The following is a 17,258-nucleotide window of genomic DNA, read 5'->3' as shown; positions in this document are numbered from 1 at the left end:
CGGCGGTTCGTTATCTTGAACATCGACAGATAGGAGTACACTTGAATCTTTCACATCGAAGAGCACGGCGACGGTTCCCATGCCTTCCGGCAGATTACCTCTTCGCTCGCTGTTCGTACTTCGCATACCGATTGCCCTCAAAATCACGGAACGTTGACTGACTTATGTAGCCTACTTTTTTGCTTATAAAAGACTTTTAAAGTCTGCTGATCAATGCCATACTTGTTATATTACATTTTACGAACTTTTCATAGCAACACAACGAGCACTAAAACACGCACAATTTATCTACAAATTTACACAACTTTTAGTCCTATCACAAAACACGTCAACACGTTTCACACGGCGCGAAATCGGCAGAAGCTCCACAGGGAATGGATCAATCCACCTGTATCGGGCACGAGAATCATCTAGTCACTATTGCGTACAAAACATACCTGGACTGGTGTAACCAAAGCGACAGCAGATGTGCGTCGATCAAAGTCAGTGATGAAACGTGAATGGGACAGTTCTGCTTATGTCTTGGCGAATCTGTTGCGTCCTCGGCCGTTTGTTTTCTGTTGCTTTGTGTTTATGTTTGCCCGGGCAAGAGAGTGGTACAAGCTTACTTGTTATAGGAGAAATTGATAGTATTTTTCGGATATTTAAAACATCCGCAAATCTACCTTTTCGAGCTGTGCTACAAATGAAACATAAAAAAACCCCTTTGGAAAATATTTTCCGGCTCTCTCCCTCTCACTTTCGCATGCTTAAGACGTTTATCTGCACGAAGAAGCAGGAGAGCCTGGCAGAGTAGAAGGAAAAAAAACGCCACAAACACGTTCTACAAGCACTGCACGTACACTACCACACACTAACGGACACCTGTACGCCGAAGGGGGTTTCTATGCGATCGCACCACTACACACAAAACGATCGATCAGCAGCAGCAGCAACACAGCATCCGATCGTACCATGATCAAGCGATTAATTGATTGTAAGGAAGCAGAACCAATAGATCCTTGTAGTGTTGCTCCAAATGGTTGCATTAGTGGTCGGAATAACAGAAAACTATTGACAAAACACTGCCCCACTACGAAGAATCGACACCTTTTCGGACACGTTTCCTTTTCACGCACACAGCCACACGACGATCGCTGCTCCATCACGGCTTACAGGGTGTGTGTACGAGCGAGACAGTCGATCGGCACATTCCACACATTTTTCATCCAATCAATTTTTAACACTTCCGTAAGATTTTGTTGAACAAAACTTTTTCCACTTTTTGGCAAGAAAGGACACACGGTTGTGTACATATTCTACTTAGCATGGTACCGTTTCGTGCAGGCAAACACTACGATTAGCACGGCACAACAGGCAGCATCGGAACGTTCTGCTCTCACAAACATGGTATCCGGACGAACTGACGTTCGATGTTGCTCGGTTACTGGTAAATATTCGGCACGAGTTTCATTCCTTCTGCATGAATCCTTTCCCTACGTGATTCACGGGGCACGATGGGTGGGAAAAACAGCCTACCACGCACGGTAACAGTGTCGGAACGGGGAAAATAATAACAACAAACACGGTATGCACACTCGTTCCGGCTGACAGAAGAGAGAACTTTGATCGGAGCAGGACGGGATCTTGAGATAAACCGACCGTACGGATCGACGGTGCAGAACCACCCAAGGAACGTTTACCTACTCTACGCAGCACACGAGCATGAGAGGGGTGCGTTACGTTTCTTTCGGTTTGTGTCTTAGAGGGAAGCGTTACGGCGTACGTTACCGTTACACACATCGTTATGTTTTTGGAGCAAAAACGAAATTTACAAATATTTTTATAAAAATTTTAATGAATGATCATCATCTTCAATACGCCGCAAGCCGTCATACTTAAAATAAATAAATAAAATCATCATAACCTACCAAGTAGTAGCGGAAGCAAGCACATTACATTTTTTTCCGAGCAATCAAATTTCGTCGAAAGCTAACAAGCTGGATTTGTTGGAAGCAAATCGACTCCCAGAAAGCCGGGAGACTTCATTGACTTCAAGGCGGCCTACCATGGAACAACATGCAGCAGTACTGATTTTCTGGGAAGCTGGTACGGCTTTTAAGGGCCACTATGGACGGGATTGCAATGCAAAGTTAGAGTTTTGAGTGTGCTGTCGGAATCGTTCGAATCTCACCGGGGTCTGAGACAAGGGGACGGTCTATGCTGTTTGATGTTCAACATCACTCTGGAGGATGTCATGCGAAGCGCGGGCATAAGATTTGATAGAGGATCAATGCGTCTAAGACCAAATACCTGCTTGACGGAGCCTCTAACCGTGGTAGAGCCCGGCTCGGAAGCAGGGTATCAGTTGATGCTGCTGCATCCTTGGTACGATTATAACATTGGACAACAATGTTGCCAGCCAAATTCAAAGGCACATTGTTCAGGGAAATCGTAGTTACTACGGACTCCACAAATTATTATCGGACTCATCGGGACGTGGATGGAGGATTGCAGCCCTAGAAAGAATTTCCGGGAATCGGATGGGAGACCTGGAAACGTGCTCAACCCTGAGCAGGCCAAGAAGAACGGAAATAAAACGTTTTTCATATATCGTTCATAGGTATATTATTAGGCTTAATTATTATTAACAGTAGTAGTGTACATATAGCTATGGTTGTATAAAAAGAAAACAAAAGCACGAAAACATAATATCGTCTCCAGAAATCGACTTTTCCTCCATCGCTCATTTACAGCACCTAATCACGTGAACCTTTATTTCGTGTTCAATGCTTCTTCTTCGTCTTTATTCGTCTGTCCATGGTCGCTCCTCGCTGCTTTCACATTCCAGTCCTGCTGCAATTGTTGCAGCCAACACCACAGTAGGAGTACGGATTCATATCCGCTTAAATTACTATGCTAAAGTAACGGGCGAGTCCACTACATTCCACACTCCACGTACATACGCGTACGTACAGGGGAAAGCGGAGGTGAGATGTAACAGGAATCATAACATGAATGAAACGTGAATGATCGTCTAAGTAGTAGGTGTGTTTGATGAAACTTATTCAACCATCGCGACAACTTCGCAATGTTAACTTCCTACATGATAACGCTACCCTATATCATTGCTTATCAAACTTATTGCAGCAGCTTTTTAGCGGGTTTTTGGAGGGCACAACCACGTGTTCGCGATTGAGTAACGAATTTCTTATGCTGCCATGTTTCCGGTGCCATTACCCAACATTCACGTGTGTCCTTGCGTTGCGCCACAGTATCTTAGCCCTACACCGATTCTTCGGTCTTTGGCGGCAAAAAAACAGTTCACTGCTGGTGGCGTGTCTTCTGCCCTAGAGTCTATCGATTAAGGCTGTTGATATAAAGATTATAAACCTCGCATCGAGGCGTATTTTCGAACAGCGCGGCCCGGTTTTGGCCCTCGCCCTTCTTGACCCAGTGGCCGTACACTCGAAATGCACATCCATCGATGACCTGGTGGTAGGTAGGATTTAAAGAAAAAAGGATACCGTTGAGAAAATTATAAGGATTTATAAAAAGCGCTGTGTCTCTCATCGATCCACTACTCACCTTGCGCAACACTTTGACGCGATACGGGTCTCTGAGCGCATCCTCGACACGCAACGGTTCCGGCGTGTACCGTAGCCTCTTGATCCGGATCATAGCGCGTACACACAGTATAGCAAATTGAAACTTTTTCCTAGCGTTGAACTGACTTTGCTTACGTAACTGTAAGCGTGTTCAGTGCCGCGCAAAAGAGAACAAAAATAGATGCAGAAAAGATGGGGGACATTGTTGTTGTTGTTTTTTTTTATTAAGTCAAGGATTGGATGCAAGAATTAAATCAAAGTGGATCGGAAAGAAAAGCGCATGTTATCAATAGGGAGGAAAATTATTTTGCAATCGAGGGTTTTTAATGAATTTGATACGAATGAAATATGGAATGAAAATGAAAATGTGACACGCGATGCGACAGTTAGGAAAAATGTTTAAATTTTGATTAATTTCAAGTTGGAAATTGGTAGATGGTGATTATAGGGAAAATTCATTTTCAAAAAGAGAGAGAGAGAAAGAGAGAGAGAGAAAAGAGAGAGAGAGAGAAAGAAATCAATCCGTTAATAATCGCTCGACACGATTCACTGCCCGTCCTTCGGTCGTAATAAAGTAGAATGTAGCAATTTACATGGATATAACAATAGAGGATATTCGTGAAACAAGAGCACAAATGATGAGTATTGTTTGTGTTAAAGGATTCTGATTGTTTGGTTTGGTAAACTGTGGCCTGCGAATGAAGAAAGAAAAAGGTAGTAAAAAAAGAAAAAAGAGAGAGATAGATAGATAGGCAAATTTGGTACGAATTTTTGGATAAACTCGGTGGATGTGTGTTGCGTACGTTGGTAGTATAAAAGCATCTATTTTGCCGGGTGTGTTACAAACGGTTACAAAGAGAAAACACGGAGAGGGAAAAAACGAACACCAATCCTTCAAAACACACAGCACAATTGAAAACTGCTTTAAATTATGTTTTCTGTAAGCTCTATTGTACACCCACATTCGTGTATATATGCACCGGGGAGGGAGAGAAAAAGCTTAAATATTTAGATATATAAAACACAACATTCATTCCCTCTTTTTTTGCATTTACTAGCATTTGGAGTGAATGCTTGAACAACAAACAAAGCACACATAATATCCACCATCTATCTATGCAAACACACTTTGGAAAACCCGTGTCGATGGAAGGCTTGGCATAAGCTAAGCTAAAAGTTATCGAGTATTTATTTAAAAGATGCTCTAGACCTTTTATACTGCTTTATACAGCTGAATGCTTGACCGACAAATTAAAATTTTGCTGTCACATTTCCAGTCCAGAGAAAAATTTCTCCGAAATTATCGTTTAAAAAAAATATAATAGGTCAAACATTCAGCCGTATTATAGCACCAATTATGTACAATTGAAAAATTTATTTAAAAAATTGCCATATCTATCATTTAGTCCGAAATCTGGATTCTCTCTCTTTTCAGGATGGAAATAAAGCTTTAATATTGCGCATAAGCGTACCATAAGTGTATTTACAAACATTAAAGGGGATTTTTTTTCTTCAAATACAACAAAATAAAATAGGCCATATCCTTTTCCCAACACACACTGTTACACAAACAAAAAGACACGAGCTTAAGCGAATCCTAAAGGAACGTAAGAAAGCCTCTAACATGAATGTCTTTGAATAATAAAAATAAATGGAAATAGAACGATCACTTTAACATCTTAACCATTGAACAAAAATATTGTTTTTGTGTTGTGGTAAGTATCATCTGTATAAGTATCCTAATTCCTGTTGTGTTTTTCGTTTGTATTCTGTTGCGTGCGTTTAAATTACCACCAAGGGACAATTCATTCACTAGCCTTACTGCTCGCAGACACACCCGTAATATGCCGTGTAGTGTGTGGTTCGTCTGAAACTGTTCTGCTGTTCTATGTTACTGTAGTTTACATGTGACCCGTGTGTTCAAGTAGCGAACAAACTATGATGCGCTTACGTTCGTAGCGCATTATAGAAGCAAATAAGAAAAGGTCTACCTTACTTTGCTTGGTAATGCAAGTTAGTTTCAGTGCCCTACATGCTACCTGGGATAGAAAAGAAATAATTGTATCGATGAATAGAAGGCACGCAATTCTAGCGCAGTTTCATACAAAATCACTTATGATGTGCTCTTATTTTGCGATCCTTTTTTTTTCTTCCTTCACCCATACAGCGTGAGATTGTGGTGTGGACGATCATACAAGATGCTATTTGCTAAAAACATGCGTTTTCAGCAATACAACACGAGCGTGATAAGATTGGTTAGTAGGTGATGTAATGGAGACAGATACATAGTGTTTAGTTGCCAACCTACAAATGACACGTCCTTTCGACGAACACAAACACTCACACACGGACGGTACAGAGTGTGAAGAGTGGAGCAGGTGATTTGGAGGATTTTATAAAATCAATTGCTAAGCGACAAGCGATTGTAAAGCGGAAAACTAGCAACAATATTATCAAAGCCAACGGTGGAAAGCACGATAACAAGTGAGGGTCAGCAATACTTCTGGCATAAGGTTTTGTTTACACTCCCAGACACATTTTCGCTGATTCGTGTGCTAAGTGCATAACACCTGAATGTATGCAATTTAGCTTTTTTACAGAATGGCTAAGTCTTAGCTTCGGCGACAATTCGGCGTAGAGCCGTCATACTAAAATAAGTAAATAATACCGAAGTCTTAGCTCAATCCAAATAAAACAAGTAATTTGCATACTATCAGGGCCATACACTCAAGCTGCAATACAGCGAACAGCAAAGGGAGTACACAAATGGCAAACTATCGAAAAGCGCACCTATTGTCCTGGGTGGGAAAACGTTGATTTTGTGGACTAAAAAAGGAAGCAAAAATGTAATATTTCAATTTTGTTTCGAATTTCTGCATTGCATTCTGTTGCATCACCATTTCAACGTTTTCCCCGATAACGAAAAAACAAAACTACCAGAACCTAGCTACTCTGCGTAAGCGGCTATCACTAAAGTGATCAATGGTACTAAAATTAGTATTCAAAAATTTTACGCTTCAATTTTGATTGCTAGTCGTACATTTTCCGTGGGGTTCTGGAAGACAAGTATGAGAAAAAGAGAAACGATTGTCAGTATCGACCGCCGGTAGTGTAATACACATATTTGGGGAGTTGTGGAGGCCTTTTCGCCTGTTGTCTTGTAATTTTGCGTAAGCCGAACCGAAAAAAAGTAGCACAACGAAGAAAGAAAATTTAAATAATGAGATGAATAGAAATACTTTAAAAAAACAGACACAAAAATCACCATCGTTTTATGAAGGAGCCTAAGGTAGTTAATCGAGAGCACTGTTGTTACTTTTTCAATGAACTCAAAAAATCACACAAAAACCTAAAAGGATGATATCCATCCACAACTAATTTAGCTTTATCTATTTAGCTCCACCGTCTTCAAGCGTATACAAAATAGAACTGAACGGCTGCGTTTTGTAGCCAAAGACGAGTTCAAGATACGTCACAATGGATGCAAAATTAGCATTGATATGACAAACGTCGTGGAGAACGTTATGCCGAACTAATGCGAAAATTGCTTCCACCAATCGTTAGGTTGTTGAACAATCGGTCATTATGTAGATAACATTGTAAATTTAAATGGTTATAAAACCCCCAAAAACGATGGTGATGTTTGATGGAAAGTTAAAGACAGCAAGTTTATCATTTTTCGAATGAAGAAAAAAAACCCTTAACACAATCTAACTGCGATCATCACATTAAATTAGTTCGAACAAAAAGAAAAAAAAAACACAAAAAGGGGTTGTAAATCATCGCGATCAATCTAAGAAAAAAAAAACGATACTTTTAAACTTACTTTAACTAAACAAATAGTAACGAAAAACATGAACGTAAACAAATGAGGAAAACAATAACACGTAACAAAAAGAAAGACAAACAGCGAAACATGGAACAAACAAAATAGAACATAATTCTAAAGAAAACAGTATAATTAACGTTACCAGTGCCAGGTCAGCAATGCGACTGAAGCGTCTCGATTTAACCGAAAGGCTCCGTTTCAGAGGTCCAATATCTTGCTCGAAAAGCTATAAACCGTACACACACGCACACATCATCGTTCGTCGTTTCCGGGGCCGAATTGGAGGTTGCATACGGCGGTGGACGATTTATTACCCCCAATCACCGTGTCATTACCGGTGTTGGATGTGGCAAACGAAATGTCCAGGACACAGTAACAGGAACACATTTAGATTTGGAATCATTTGTATCCCCCATTACGAGTGTATGTGTGTGTTTGTTTAGCGTAACCGTATCGAATTGATTGATCCACCCAAGCCAAAGTGGTCGGTTGTCGGTAACGTAACCATAGCGAGTGGCAAGAGATGCATTTGGTGGATGACGTCGGTAGAGTTGCGCATTTGCCAGGAAGAGCCATGATGTTCCAGTGAGGTTGAGTGGGTTTGCCGTGCATGGATGGAGTGTTTTCCATTGTGTTTTTGGATGCACCACCACAACCACGTGTTCGTGCGTGTTTTTTTGCGATGCAAAAACGATCCAATAGGTAGGATTGATAGTTTTTGCAGGTTTGAGTTGATATCGAAGGATTGTTTGTTTTTAACAGATCCAACAATCAATTGATAAGGTGAGTAAAAATAAGAGGAAGTAAAAAAAAGTAATAAAAGGATATGGTTAATATCTGTTCCGGATGTCATTCGAATTGCAACTTAGCGGTTAACTGTAGCTTGTGTTATTATTTTCTAACGGAAAGCGTATAGCATTAGCATAGCTTCTTCGAAATCGATCGTTAAATTCCATCTTTATCTGCCAATAGCACGGGGTTCATATTTTACAAACAAAATGCGCACATTTGCACATTGCGCTCCTACGTCAATCGTATACGGGTCGCGCGAGAAAGAAAGCTGAGCACGGGATACAATATAGAAAAGAAACAGAACATGCTTTTATAATGCGTTCGCGTATCAGCGTATGGATCGCAGTGCGGGAGTTATTTTTAAAACGCGGTTTAACAACCATGATCCGATCACGCGACACTTTCGTCAAGCTATTACCAATGCTATCGCTTCATTGTGTGTGCGGGTGGCAGCGTTTGTGCAGTTTTTCTCTCTGGGATTATTTGCCGATTTCCTTTCCCGCCACCAACAACTACAGACTGGTTCACCTGATGGATCTACGATGTGCAATTTCAACCAAGTAAAATCGTCCTTTTTCTTGTGGCAGTGTGAGCCAAATTAAAGCGATAAATTATAAGGGAAAGAAAACAAACTAAAATCCGTGAAAATATTTACAAAAAAAGGCACAAGAAGTGCAAAAAAAATCAGTGAATCAAGGAACATGGCTAGTTAAGCGATCCGAGAACTCAATTTCAAAGCCACACTTTGCGCTGTCGTCACATGAAAACAAACCACTGACAAGCTATCCTACTTACTACTGTGTTGAAGAAGGGATGTTTTAGTGCTTCCGTGACTGTGATTCGCTTCGATGGATCTACCACCAGACATTTGCGAATCAGGTCCTTGGGATCCTCTGTGGAGGAAAATGTTTAATAATAAAATCAAACATTATTGTTTTCCGAATCAAGGTATACGTTACAATTTACTCACCTGAAATGTCCGCCCACTCCGGGGACGTGAAACTATATTTGCCTTCCATAATATTGCGTAGCATCACCATCTGTTTGCGGTGCCAGAACGGAGGACAACCTACCAGTAGCGTAAACATTATCACACCACAAGCCCATCTGCTCTCGTGAAGTGTTGCATTGGATAGCAAAGAAGTAAAAGGGATGAGTTAGTAAATGGAGACGGTATTTTATAGCGTCTTATTTCACGATAGTTACATGTCCACCTCCTTCGAGTATCCAGGTGCATCCTCGAACATATTGCACTTTAATGTTTCCGGTGCCAGATATCCCGGAGTTCCGCAGAGATCTGTTTAGAGGGAGATTGAGTAAATGAAAACCCTTTTTACTTCATAAATCAGGAAAAAGGAATACATACCATACAGCTTTTCACCCTCCTTTAGCACCCGGGCGAACCCGAAATCTGTAATCTTTACGTTAAGATTATCATCTAGCAGTATATTCTCCGGCTTCAAATCACGATGAACAATGTTCTTCGAATGTATGTAGTCAACACCTTCGAATATTTGGCGCATAATGTAGCGGGACTTTTTCTCCGAAAGTGTCACCACCGACGTAAGATAGTCAAACAACTCTCCCTGCCGGCACAGCTCAAACACTAGGAAAATGAATGCATCCGACTCGAACACATCTTGCAGTTCGACTGCAGTGGGTATAAAGGAAGAAGGGTAAAGTTAATAAGAGCGGAGAGGGAGAGAGCTACACGAGTCACGTGCGAATTCATACTTACTGATAAATTTGTGTCCCATGACTTGCCGTAGAATTTGAATTTCCTGTCGGGTTGCTTCCAGCATATGGTTGGAATCGCCCGTTTCTGCCGCACCGAGATCGATGATCTTTGCCGCAAATTCCTTGCCCGTTTCCTTCTCGATGCATCGCCGTACCGTTGAGCTGATTCCTCTGGATGATGCGAGACGGGTGGCAAGAATCAAGAGGATTTTTTAGTTAGATATGCAATCGACCTGCTCAATATTGATGACAACGGGTAATGGGTTTATGATAGACATCATTAGGACCGGATGCGTTAAGTTATTCCGATAAGGCGCGACAGTCTAGACATGTGGCACGTGTGACGTACGATGCATGTCACACGATCACCTGACTGTCTGATCCGATTACTCTTTAAATACTTCTCCATGTGTTAATTGAGATCTTTTTAGGGTGAAAGAGTGCTCCATTAATCTAAAAACTTAGCTACTTAGCATCTGATCGTAAATTAATCCAAGCAACTAGGCACACCAATGAGGGCTGTCAAGTAAAACGTAATCCTACTGCATACAACTAGTCACAAGACAGGGCGTGAAATAACTGGACGAACTAACAATCCAATTTGAATCCGTTGAAACCGCGTCGTTACCCATGCCGCATCGCCATCATGATCATGGCGATGCGGCATGATCATGCAAGAATTATCATCCTCCACCGGCGGTCAACAAATCACGTCCAATTTTCAATTGACGCGCGTTAGATCACTCTCCATGGTGCTTGTCGCAATTCCGGTAGCCAAGAATCTTACGCACACACAGTGCGCAATTTAGTCGCTCCAGTCTAAGATAACGAGATCTCCAACAGATCTCTTCATCGTCAGACAACCGCTGCAGATCTTCATCCTCTATCTCTCCGGAGATCAGCTGAGGTTGGTGGTACTGCTAAATCAAATTTGCACACGCTAATGTCTAGCATCTAGCTGCAGTCCGGAAGCCAGATGCAGTGCATTGCATACGTTGCAAACGTTACGTGTCGGATAAACGAGCCCCTTCACGATGGGAAAGTTTCGCGTATGGTGGAGGATGGGAGATCCGACAAGTGTGGAAAGGGCACAACGGCACACTGTGTTCATTCATCCACGCGCAAATGGCACAAACGGCGCAGTAATGATCGATGGCGACATCGAGTCGCTCCCTTTCTCACTCGCTCCTCCCGTATTGGTATCTCTTTCCCACAATGTCGCGAGTGGCCGCTCTGGCGCGTGTCATGGATTGGAATGCTTTCTGCCGGGTTCGTTGTGTCCCGTGACTATGCTCACGTTACGAACGGTTCGAAGGATTCGGCCATTATCAAGCTGTGAAAATCGGAGCAAAAAAAAAAACGCTCTTACCATGTAGCGATCGTGTTTACATTTCATCGCCACACAATCGCTCAAAATTGCGATCAGATCAGATCGATGATCGCGATCGCGAGGGCTGACGGTGCTGTGGCGGGGGTGTTAGTTTGGTTGTTATAAAAATAGCACCATAACACCACCCCACCCCAACACACATGCGCTGTAACTTAATTGTGGCATCTGTGTGCACCACCAACACACAGACGATACGTTTTCTTGGGGGCACGTCAAACTGAACCGCGACACCTTGGCGTCAGAAGATCGCGAATTGCGGTTCAATTTGAAATTGTTTGGATTGGAGTGTATGTATATTATCAGCTTTCGGAACTCTCAATGGTGTTAAAATCTTGAAGTCTTTTTGCAATTTTCCCACAATTTTGGAAACTAGAGTTCAGAGATATAGTTTTTCCAAGTTTATGATCTTCAACTGAAGACTATTGATGTCTATGGTTGACTTCAATATATTATTTGGTATCAGATATCCATTTCTTGATATCTTGTGAGGATTATCATGTGTAGTGAGGAATGATTCAATAGCATATAAACGTCAACTGACCCAACAACCATAAGTAAACACCGTTGAACCTGATGCAAACTACAAACCCGAAAGCGAAAGCATTTTTAAACTCAACGATCCCTCAATCCCTTTTTTTAGAGTGGCTCAGGAAGACATCCTGCCGTTTTAGTAGGAAAGATTAATTGTAAATATAAACCATTCTTACACGATTGACAGTCCCACACGTTGCCATAAGGTTACCCCGTGCTTGTAGTACTCAGTATGTGTATGTGTGTCCCCTATGCGAATTGCTCCTACTTTTAGCGAACCCCGCGATTGTTGAAGAATTAATTTTAGCACACTCGCGTACCGACGTCTGTCGCGGGATGGTTCTTCTTCTTCTTCAACAAAAACCGGCCGTTACCGGCCATTACCATGCTACTAAAGCTGTCCATCCTTACACGCGTCAATGATGACGCTCATTCTTTACCGTTTCGCGCCACCATTGCGTTAAAGGAAGGTAGTGTCCACTGAAGTCAACAACAAACCCATCAAAGCTCCGTTCAAACAAAAACAGAATTGCATTGTTGGGTGTACGCGCGTTGTGTGACCCAAACAGCACGGCCAATCCATTATCGTGGCGGAGATGTTTCGTGGAATCGCAACCGTTAGATCTAACCCTTCCAAGGTCTTTTCCAAGACAGGAAAAGAAGCGCGATGCTTAGAAGGGGGTGTGCGTATGCATGTGGCACTCCGCGCGACCGACGTTGTTAGCCGTTGTTGGGAACCCTCAAGTGGGAGATAAACAATGAATCAGGTGGATTTGTTCAATTGCAGCAATAAATCGCTGTAGTATCTTTACCAGTGGATTGGCTGATTGATAAGAAGCTCTATTTTGTTTGGCACACACGATGCCTCTACGCTGTGTAATGGGAAGTGGATATTGGCAAAGTCGTAAGCACCTTAATTGCGATGTTTTCGTTCGTTTGAATTTTCCAGCTCAATTTCTTTTCTTCGGTGCGGTTCAAAGCGGTACCATAGCTGGAGAATTCTCTCTCTTCTTGGTTTAACGACTTTCTGGGACACGTCGACCCATCGAATAGCTTACTAGACTTGCCGATACCACGAAGAAGGATACCAAGTCCTCACTACGCGGAAACGGTCCCCATATGGGATTTGTCGCCTTGATCACCTGGCCGCCCCAGCTGTAAGAAATTACACACCCTAAAAAATGGCTGAGAATTCAATTATTCAAATCAACGATAATATCCAGAACGTTGTGTGACACGTTTCCATGGGTAACGCCACAACAAGAAGCGCACGTGTGAAACGCAACAAACTGTTGCTTGTTATATTTAAACGGCATTGAAACGGTTGTCTTCCCGACAAAACGAAACCAAATCCCTTTCTGACGAACAGCTTTGGGGCTACGTGTGAAAGGTCTACGTGCCCGCTAGCCACACCAAATGGCAAATATGTTACTGGCGAGCCCCTAAATCGGCTCCCTCGCACTCTATGATTTCGTTCAAACCGCCGAGCGAACCACCGTCCGTGTAGAAGCGCGTTTCGATCAATTGAAATAAATTGATCGTGCTGCCAAAAGGAATTGATTACTCAACATTAACCAGACACGGCATCAGAGAGCAGCAACCGAGCATCAGAGAGGCGTCAGCCAAAACGACAGTGAAAAGACAATATACAACCGGATCGATTCATGATGTAAGAAGTGGACGTTGTTTCACACTTCATTTGGTGAAGCGGGTCCTTACCTGCCGAGGATTTCCTTCGGTTCATATTTCGCGTAGAATCCTTTCGCCGCATCCTTGTCGGGCAACAGATCGTCCTCCTCGTCCTTGGCCATTCTTTTTTTGAGGCTTATTTTTCGTGCCGGTGCACAGTACGATAAACGATAGCGGTTTAGATGGATGCAAAGCCGGTCAACTTCACTGGTGGTGTACACATCAGCAGGAAAACTGGTTCCGGTACAACCTACCGACCAGGACGACGACGACGACGATGCGGATTCTTGGTATGATGTAGAATCACTTGCAGTACTTGCACCCCGACACCACGAACGATAATCGATCACCCGAAACGATCAAGTGAACTAGATTAGACTAAATTTACGCAACGAATTCTCCTCAGCACTCTTTCACACTGGGCCCAAGGCACTTTCCCAATGCTTTCACAACAATTTCCTTCACGCGTTGGCGCGTACGTGTCCCGTGCTGGACCGAACACTCCAGCACCAAGCGGAGGTGCACCACTGGCCCGAGAGCACCGAGAGCGATAGGAACAAACCTTTGTACGAGAGTGCACCGGAATTCAATCCGCACGCGGTTTAATTCCGACACGAAGTGGTACAATTTTTACCCTGATACAATTTTCAATGTCAGAAAGGTTAAAACACGCTCGGGCTCGGCTCGGAATCGATGGGAGCAGATGTGAGGGCAGCTGCGGAGGGACCACTAGAGCACAAATTGGATGTCAACTTGACGGGTGCACACACAAGCAACACACATGCCACGATGCACACACACACAGGCAGCAGAGGAGCAGAACGGAAAGACACACACAGCAAACGTTCGATGCAATTATGGTACCAATTCGATGCGTTTCTATTGTCAACGCATGCAAATTAAACAATTAGCACGTGTGGATGACTTTCGTGAATGATGTTTTGTCGGTTTTTTTTTTGTATGAAAAGTGGGCAAATGTTTCGAGAAGATTAGAACGACAGATGTTTTCCTGTTTTTTTTTTCGCTTTGCTTCAACTGTCAAGTTTGACGTATGGTTAGGCGAGGCTGGTACATTTGGGACAATTTGAATGTTTTGGTGGAAATTGTTGTATGCATCTTGGTCAGGGTTAGCGCTATTTTTGAAGCCGTTGGAGTGGGTCCCTTTATGGGTTTTGTATCTGGAAAAGATAGTACGTATAGACTTCATTCAGCCTCTACTCGGAGTCGGAAAAAGCTCGAGTCTCTTGTTTACTATTACTCTACGGCATCGAGATTGTTTCATACGAGCGAGCAACTTTCGAAAAGAGAGTAGCACCCTTTTACCACACAGCTATCCTTTATGCCACTGGTGCATTTGTCACCAGCACGATCAACTCCTTTCTCTGCGAAAGCGGACTCCTTGCTATGCGATACATGATCATCAACCAAGTCGTCGCAGATGCAGCTCGAATCGAGGAAGAAATCGAAGCAAATGCACTCATTATTAGAGCTAACACAGAACTAGAACTCGTCACTAACCACCAGACTAAATATAAATATATCCATCATATCTTTACTGACGGCTCCGTTCACCAAGACTCAGTGGCTGCGGGATCCACTTCACCATAGACAACTGCGACATCAAAATTCAGTTCAATCAATTCAATCACACTTCCATCTTCTCCAGCGAAACAATAGCCATTAAATAGTCGCCAACGAATGACTACAAACCTATCGACCGAAAGTCATCTTCACGACTGTGCTAGTGTTCTGGCCGCCCACGAACACGGCATCTGTAAAGACCCTCACATACAACACCTTGACGACGTCCCTTCTTCTCCTGATACCGTATTCTGTTGGATTCCGATTCATTCCAGAATCAACGAAAACGAGAAAGCTGGTCGTCTGGCCAACAGAGGTCGGTTTAGTCCAACAAAAGCGCAGATTTTTTGTTAACGAAAAAGTTTTCTTAAATAACTAATAGGAAGAGAAGGTAGAGGGCATTAAAAAGATTATTAGGAAAGGAATGTAGATTCACGAAGACGAACACGGAAACGAGACAGAGGAACTTTGTAGTCGAACAGGTGGTAAGTTGAAATGTCTTTCGTTAAAAGGGCTCGAGCCCAAGAAGGCGATAACGGAAAAGATAGGGAGGGAGAGCCAGATGATAACCGGTTAGGAAGTACGCTTGTATATTTGCGTTGAATACTCTCCAGTCTGGCTATCGCGGTTGAGTCTGGAGGGGACCAGACTGCAGCTGCGCATTCCAAGGAAGATTGAACCCAGCAACAATACAGGGAGACAGAGGGGATCACGGTTATTGGACGATAGCCGGAGATAAATCCTTTACAGAAATTATCCGACGTATACGCCATGTATTCGGACATTTGCTGAAGAAGGAACGTAATGTCATTTGCACAAATTTATTAAGATATTGCCCAACGTTTGTGCTTCCTGCATCGATCAGAACTGCAAACGCTTCGGAACAGTTCCCCCATCAATACTGTCCAAAATCTTTCGCTTTAACGATGGCTTTTCCTCCTGTCTGCTGGCCGCATTATAGCTTGCCGGCATCGGCAACCGAGGTCCGATCGTTGGCGCAGGTTTATTCGAAAAGTAAGCCATCTTCAACGCCTCTGTGCAGGAACATCTGTGCAACGGGTACAGGGCAAGCATTTTGTTCGCCAGTTCAATTAAATCTTCCGATGCCGCCGTAAAAATGTCGCGCAATGGAATGGGTGGATAGAATTTGTACTGCACATAGTCCGGTAGCGACTTCACATCGGGCCAGTTTGTTTCGTTCGGTGTGCCAAGTACTTGAAAAATTCGTGTCAACTGATCTAGATCACTCTCGCCCGGTAGAAATGGAACGCGCAGCAACAATTCGGCCAATATGCATCCCACCGCCCAAATGTCCACACCCGTCCCATACTGCCGGGCACCGAACAGCAACTCCGGACAGCGGTACCACCGCGTCACAACCTGGTTCGTGTTGATACGGTTTGGTGAGCCATAAAACTTTGCCAAACCAAAATCACCAATCTTCAGCACACCGGTCCCACTGATAAGCAGATTGTTCGGTTTCAGATCCCGATGCAGTATCCAGTGCATGTGCAAATATTCCAGCCCTCGGAGCGTTTGAATCATGTAGCTTTTAATGTTGGCCGGAGTAAGTATGATTTTCGGGTCCTTTATAATAATCTCCAGATCCGTGTCCATAAAGTCAAACACCAGCGACACGTTGCTCTTGTGCCCGAACACATCCAGCAGCCCGATAATGTTCTCATGGTGCAGCTCGTGCAGCAGTTTAATTTCCCGCAGCGCAGTTCGATTAATACCATCGGCCGCTTCCTCTCGGTTGCCTATTTTGATCTTTTTCACCGCTACGATTTCATTTGTTTCGGCATCGCGCGCTTTGTAAACGGTGGCAAACTGGAACGAACGAATGCGGTTAGGCGGATGCCAGCACGTTTTTGGTGCCCTTTACATTGATACTGTACCTGTCCTTCGCCGAGGAAATCAATTTTTTCATATCTGTTCAATCGATTCAAGATTTCCATTGATGATCGAGAGAGAGAGAGAGAGCGGAAATGCTAGCAAGCAAGGAAAAAATTTGAAAAAAAAGCCGAACAGCGATAGAAAAATTGCACGGGGCTTTGTTTTGGGACGGGGAAAGATTGTTTACACTTTAAGGCCAGCAACTGGGAAACTTCATCGTTTGACG

General features: G+C 43.1%; 2 protein-coding genes across 7 annotated transcripts; both read right to left on the bottom strand.

Annotated features, from left to right (window-relative positions):
* Positions 1-3,330: 3,330 nt before the first annotated feature.
* LOC126558073 (phosphorylase b kinase gamma catalytic chain, skeletal muscle/heart isoform) lies at positions 3,331-13,827 on the bottom strand. Of its 6 annotated transcripts, none has more exons than XM_050214013.1 (10): positions 13,586-13,827; positions 9,947-10,116; positions 9,575-9,859; positions 9,415-9,505; positions 9,179-9,315; positions 9,004-9,101; positions 7,559-7,642; positions 6,628-6,642; positions 3,568-3,726; positions 3,331-3,471 (listed from the first exon to the last, which is right to left on the bottom strand). In XM_050214013.1, the coding sequence occupies exons 1-10, from the start codon at positions 13,675-13,677 to the stop codon at positions 3,337-3,339; spliced, it is 1,266 nt and encodes a 421-aa protein (XP_050069970.1). In that variant the 5' UTR covers positions 13,678-13,827; the 3' UTR covers positions 3,331-3,336. The 6 variants fall into 6 exon arrangements, with proteins under 6 accessions (XP_050069970.1, XP_050069969.1, XP_050069971.1 ...); XM_050214012.1 differs by lacking the exon at positions 6,628-6,642 and adding an exon at positions 5,579-5,626; XM_050214014.1 differs by lacking the exon at positions 6,628-6,642.
* A 2,118-nt stretch (positions 13,828-15,945) lies between these two features.
* On the bottom strand, positions 15,946-17,112 carry LOC126558478 (cyclin-dependent kinase 7). The gene is made up of 2 exons (XM_050214500.1): positions 17,035-17,112; positions 15,946-16,966 (listed from the first exon to the last, which is right to left on the bottom strand). The coding sequence occupies exons 1-2, from the start codon at positions 17,092-17,094 to the stop codon at positions 15,998-16,000; spliced, it is 1,029 nt and encodes a 342-aa protein (XP_050070457.1). The 5' UTR covers positions 17,095-17,112; the 3' UTR covers positions 15,946-15,997.
* Positions 17,113-17,258: the final 146 nt, after the last annotated feature.

Source organism: Anopheles maculipalpis, chromosome 2RL (genome assembly GCF_943734695.1).
Source record: "Anopheles maculipalpis chromosome 2RL, idAnoMacuDA_375_x, whole genome shotgun sequence".
In the NCBI taxonomy this organism is placed as follows: Eukaryota; Metazoa; Arthropoda; class Insecta; order Diptera; family Culicidae; genus Anopheles; species Anopheles maculipalpis.
This window is presented reverse-complemented; position numbering and strand designations above follow the sequence as displayed.

Bases quoted from the DNA above. Each gene is read 5' to 3' on its own strand.
- LOC126558073 (XM_050214012.1), bottom strand. From the start codon at position 13,677: ATGGCCAAGGACGAGGAGGACGATCTGTTGCCCGACAAGGATGCGGCG. The intron at 9,316-9,414 runs GTAACTATCGTG...TCACGAGAGCAG, and splicing joins TACTCGAAGGAGGTGGACAT to ATGGGCTTGTGGTGTGATAA. The intron at 9,102-9,178 runs GTGAGTAAATTG...TTTCCTCCACAG, and splicing joins GGAGTGGGCGGACATTTCAG to AGGATCCCAAGGACCTGATT.
- LOC126558478 (XM_050214500.1), bottom strand. From the start codon at position 17,094: ATGGAAATCTTGAATCGATTGAACAGATATGAAAAAATTGATTTCCTC. The intron at 16,967-17,034 runs GTACAGTATCAA...CGTTCGTTCCAG, and splicing joins ATTTCCTCGGCGAAGGACAG to TTTGCCACCGTTTACAAAGC.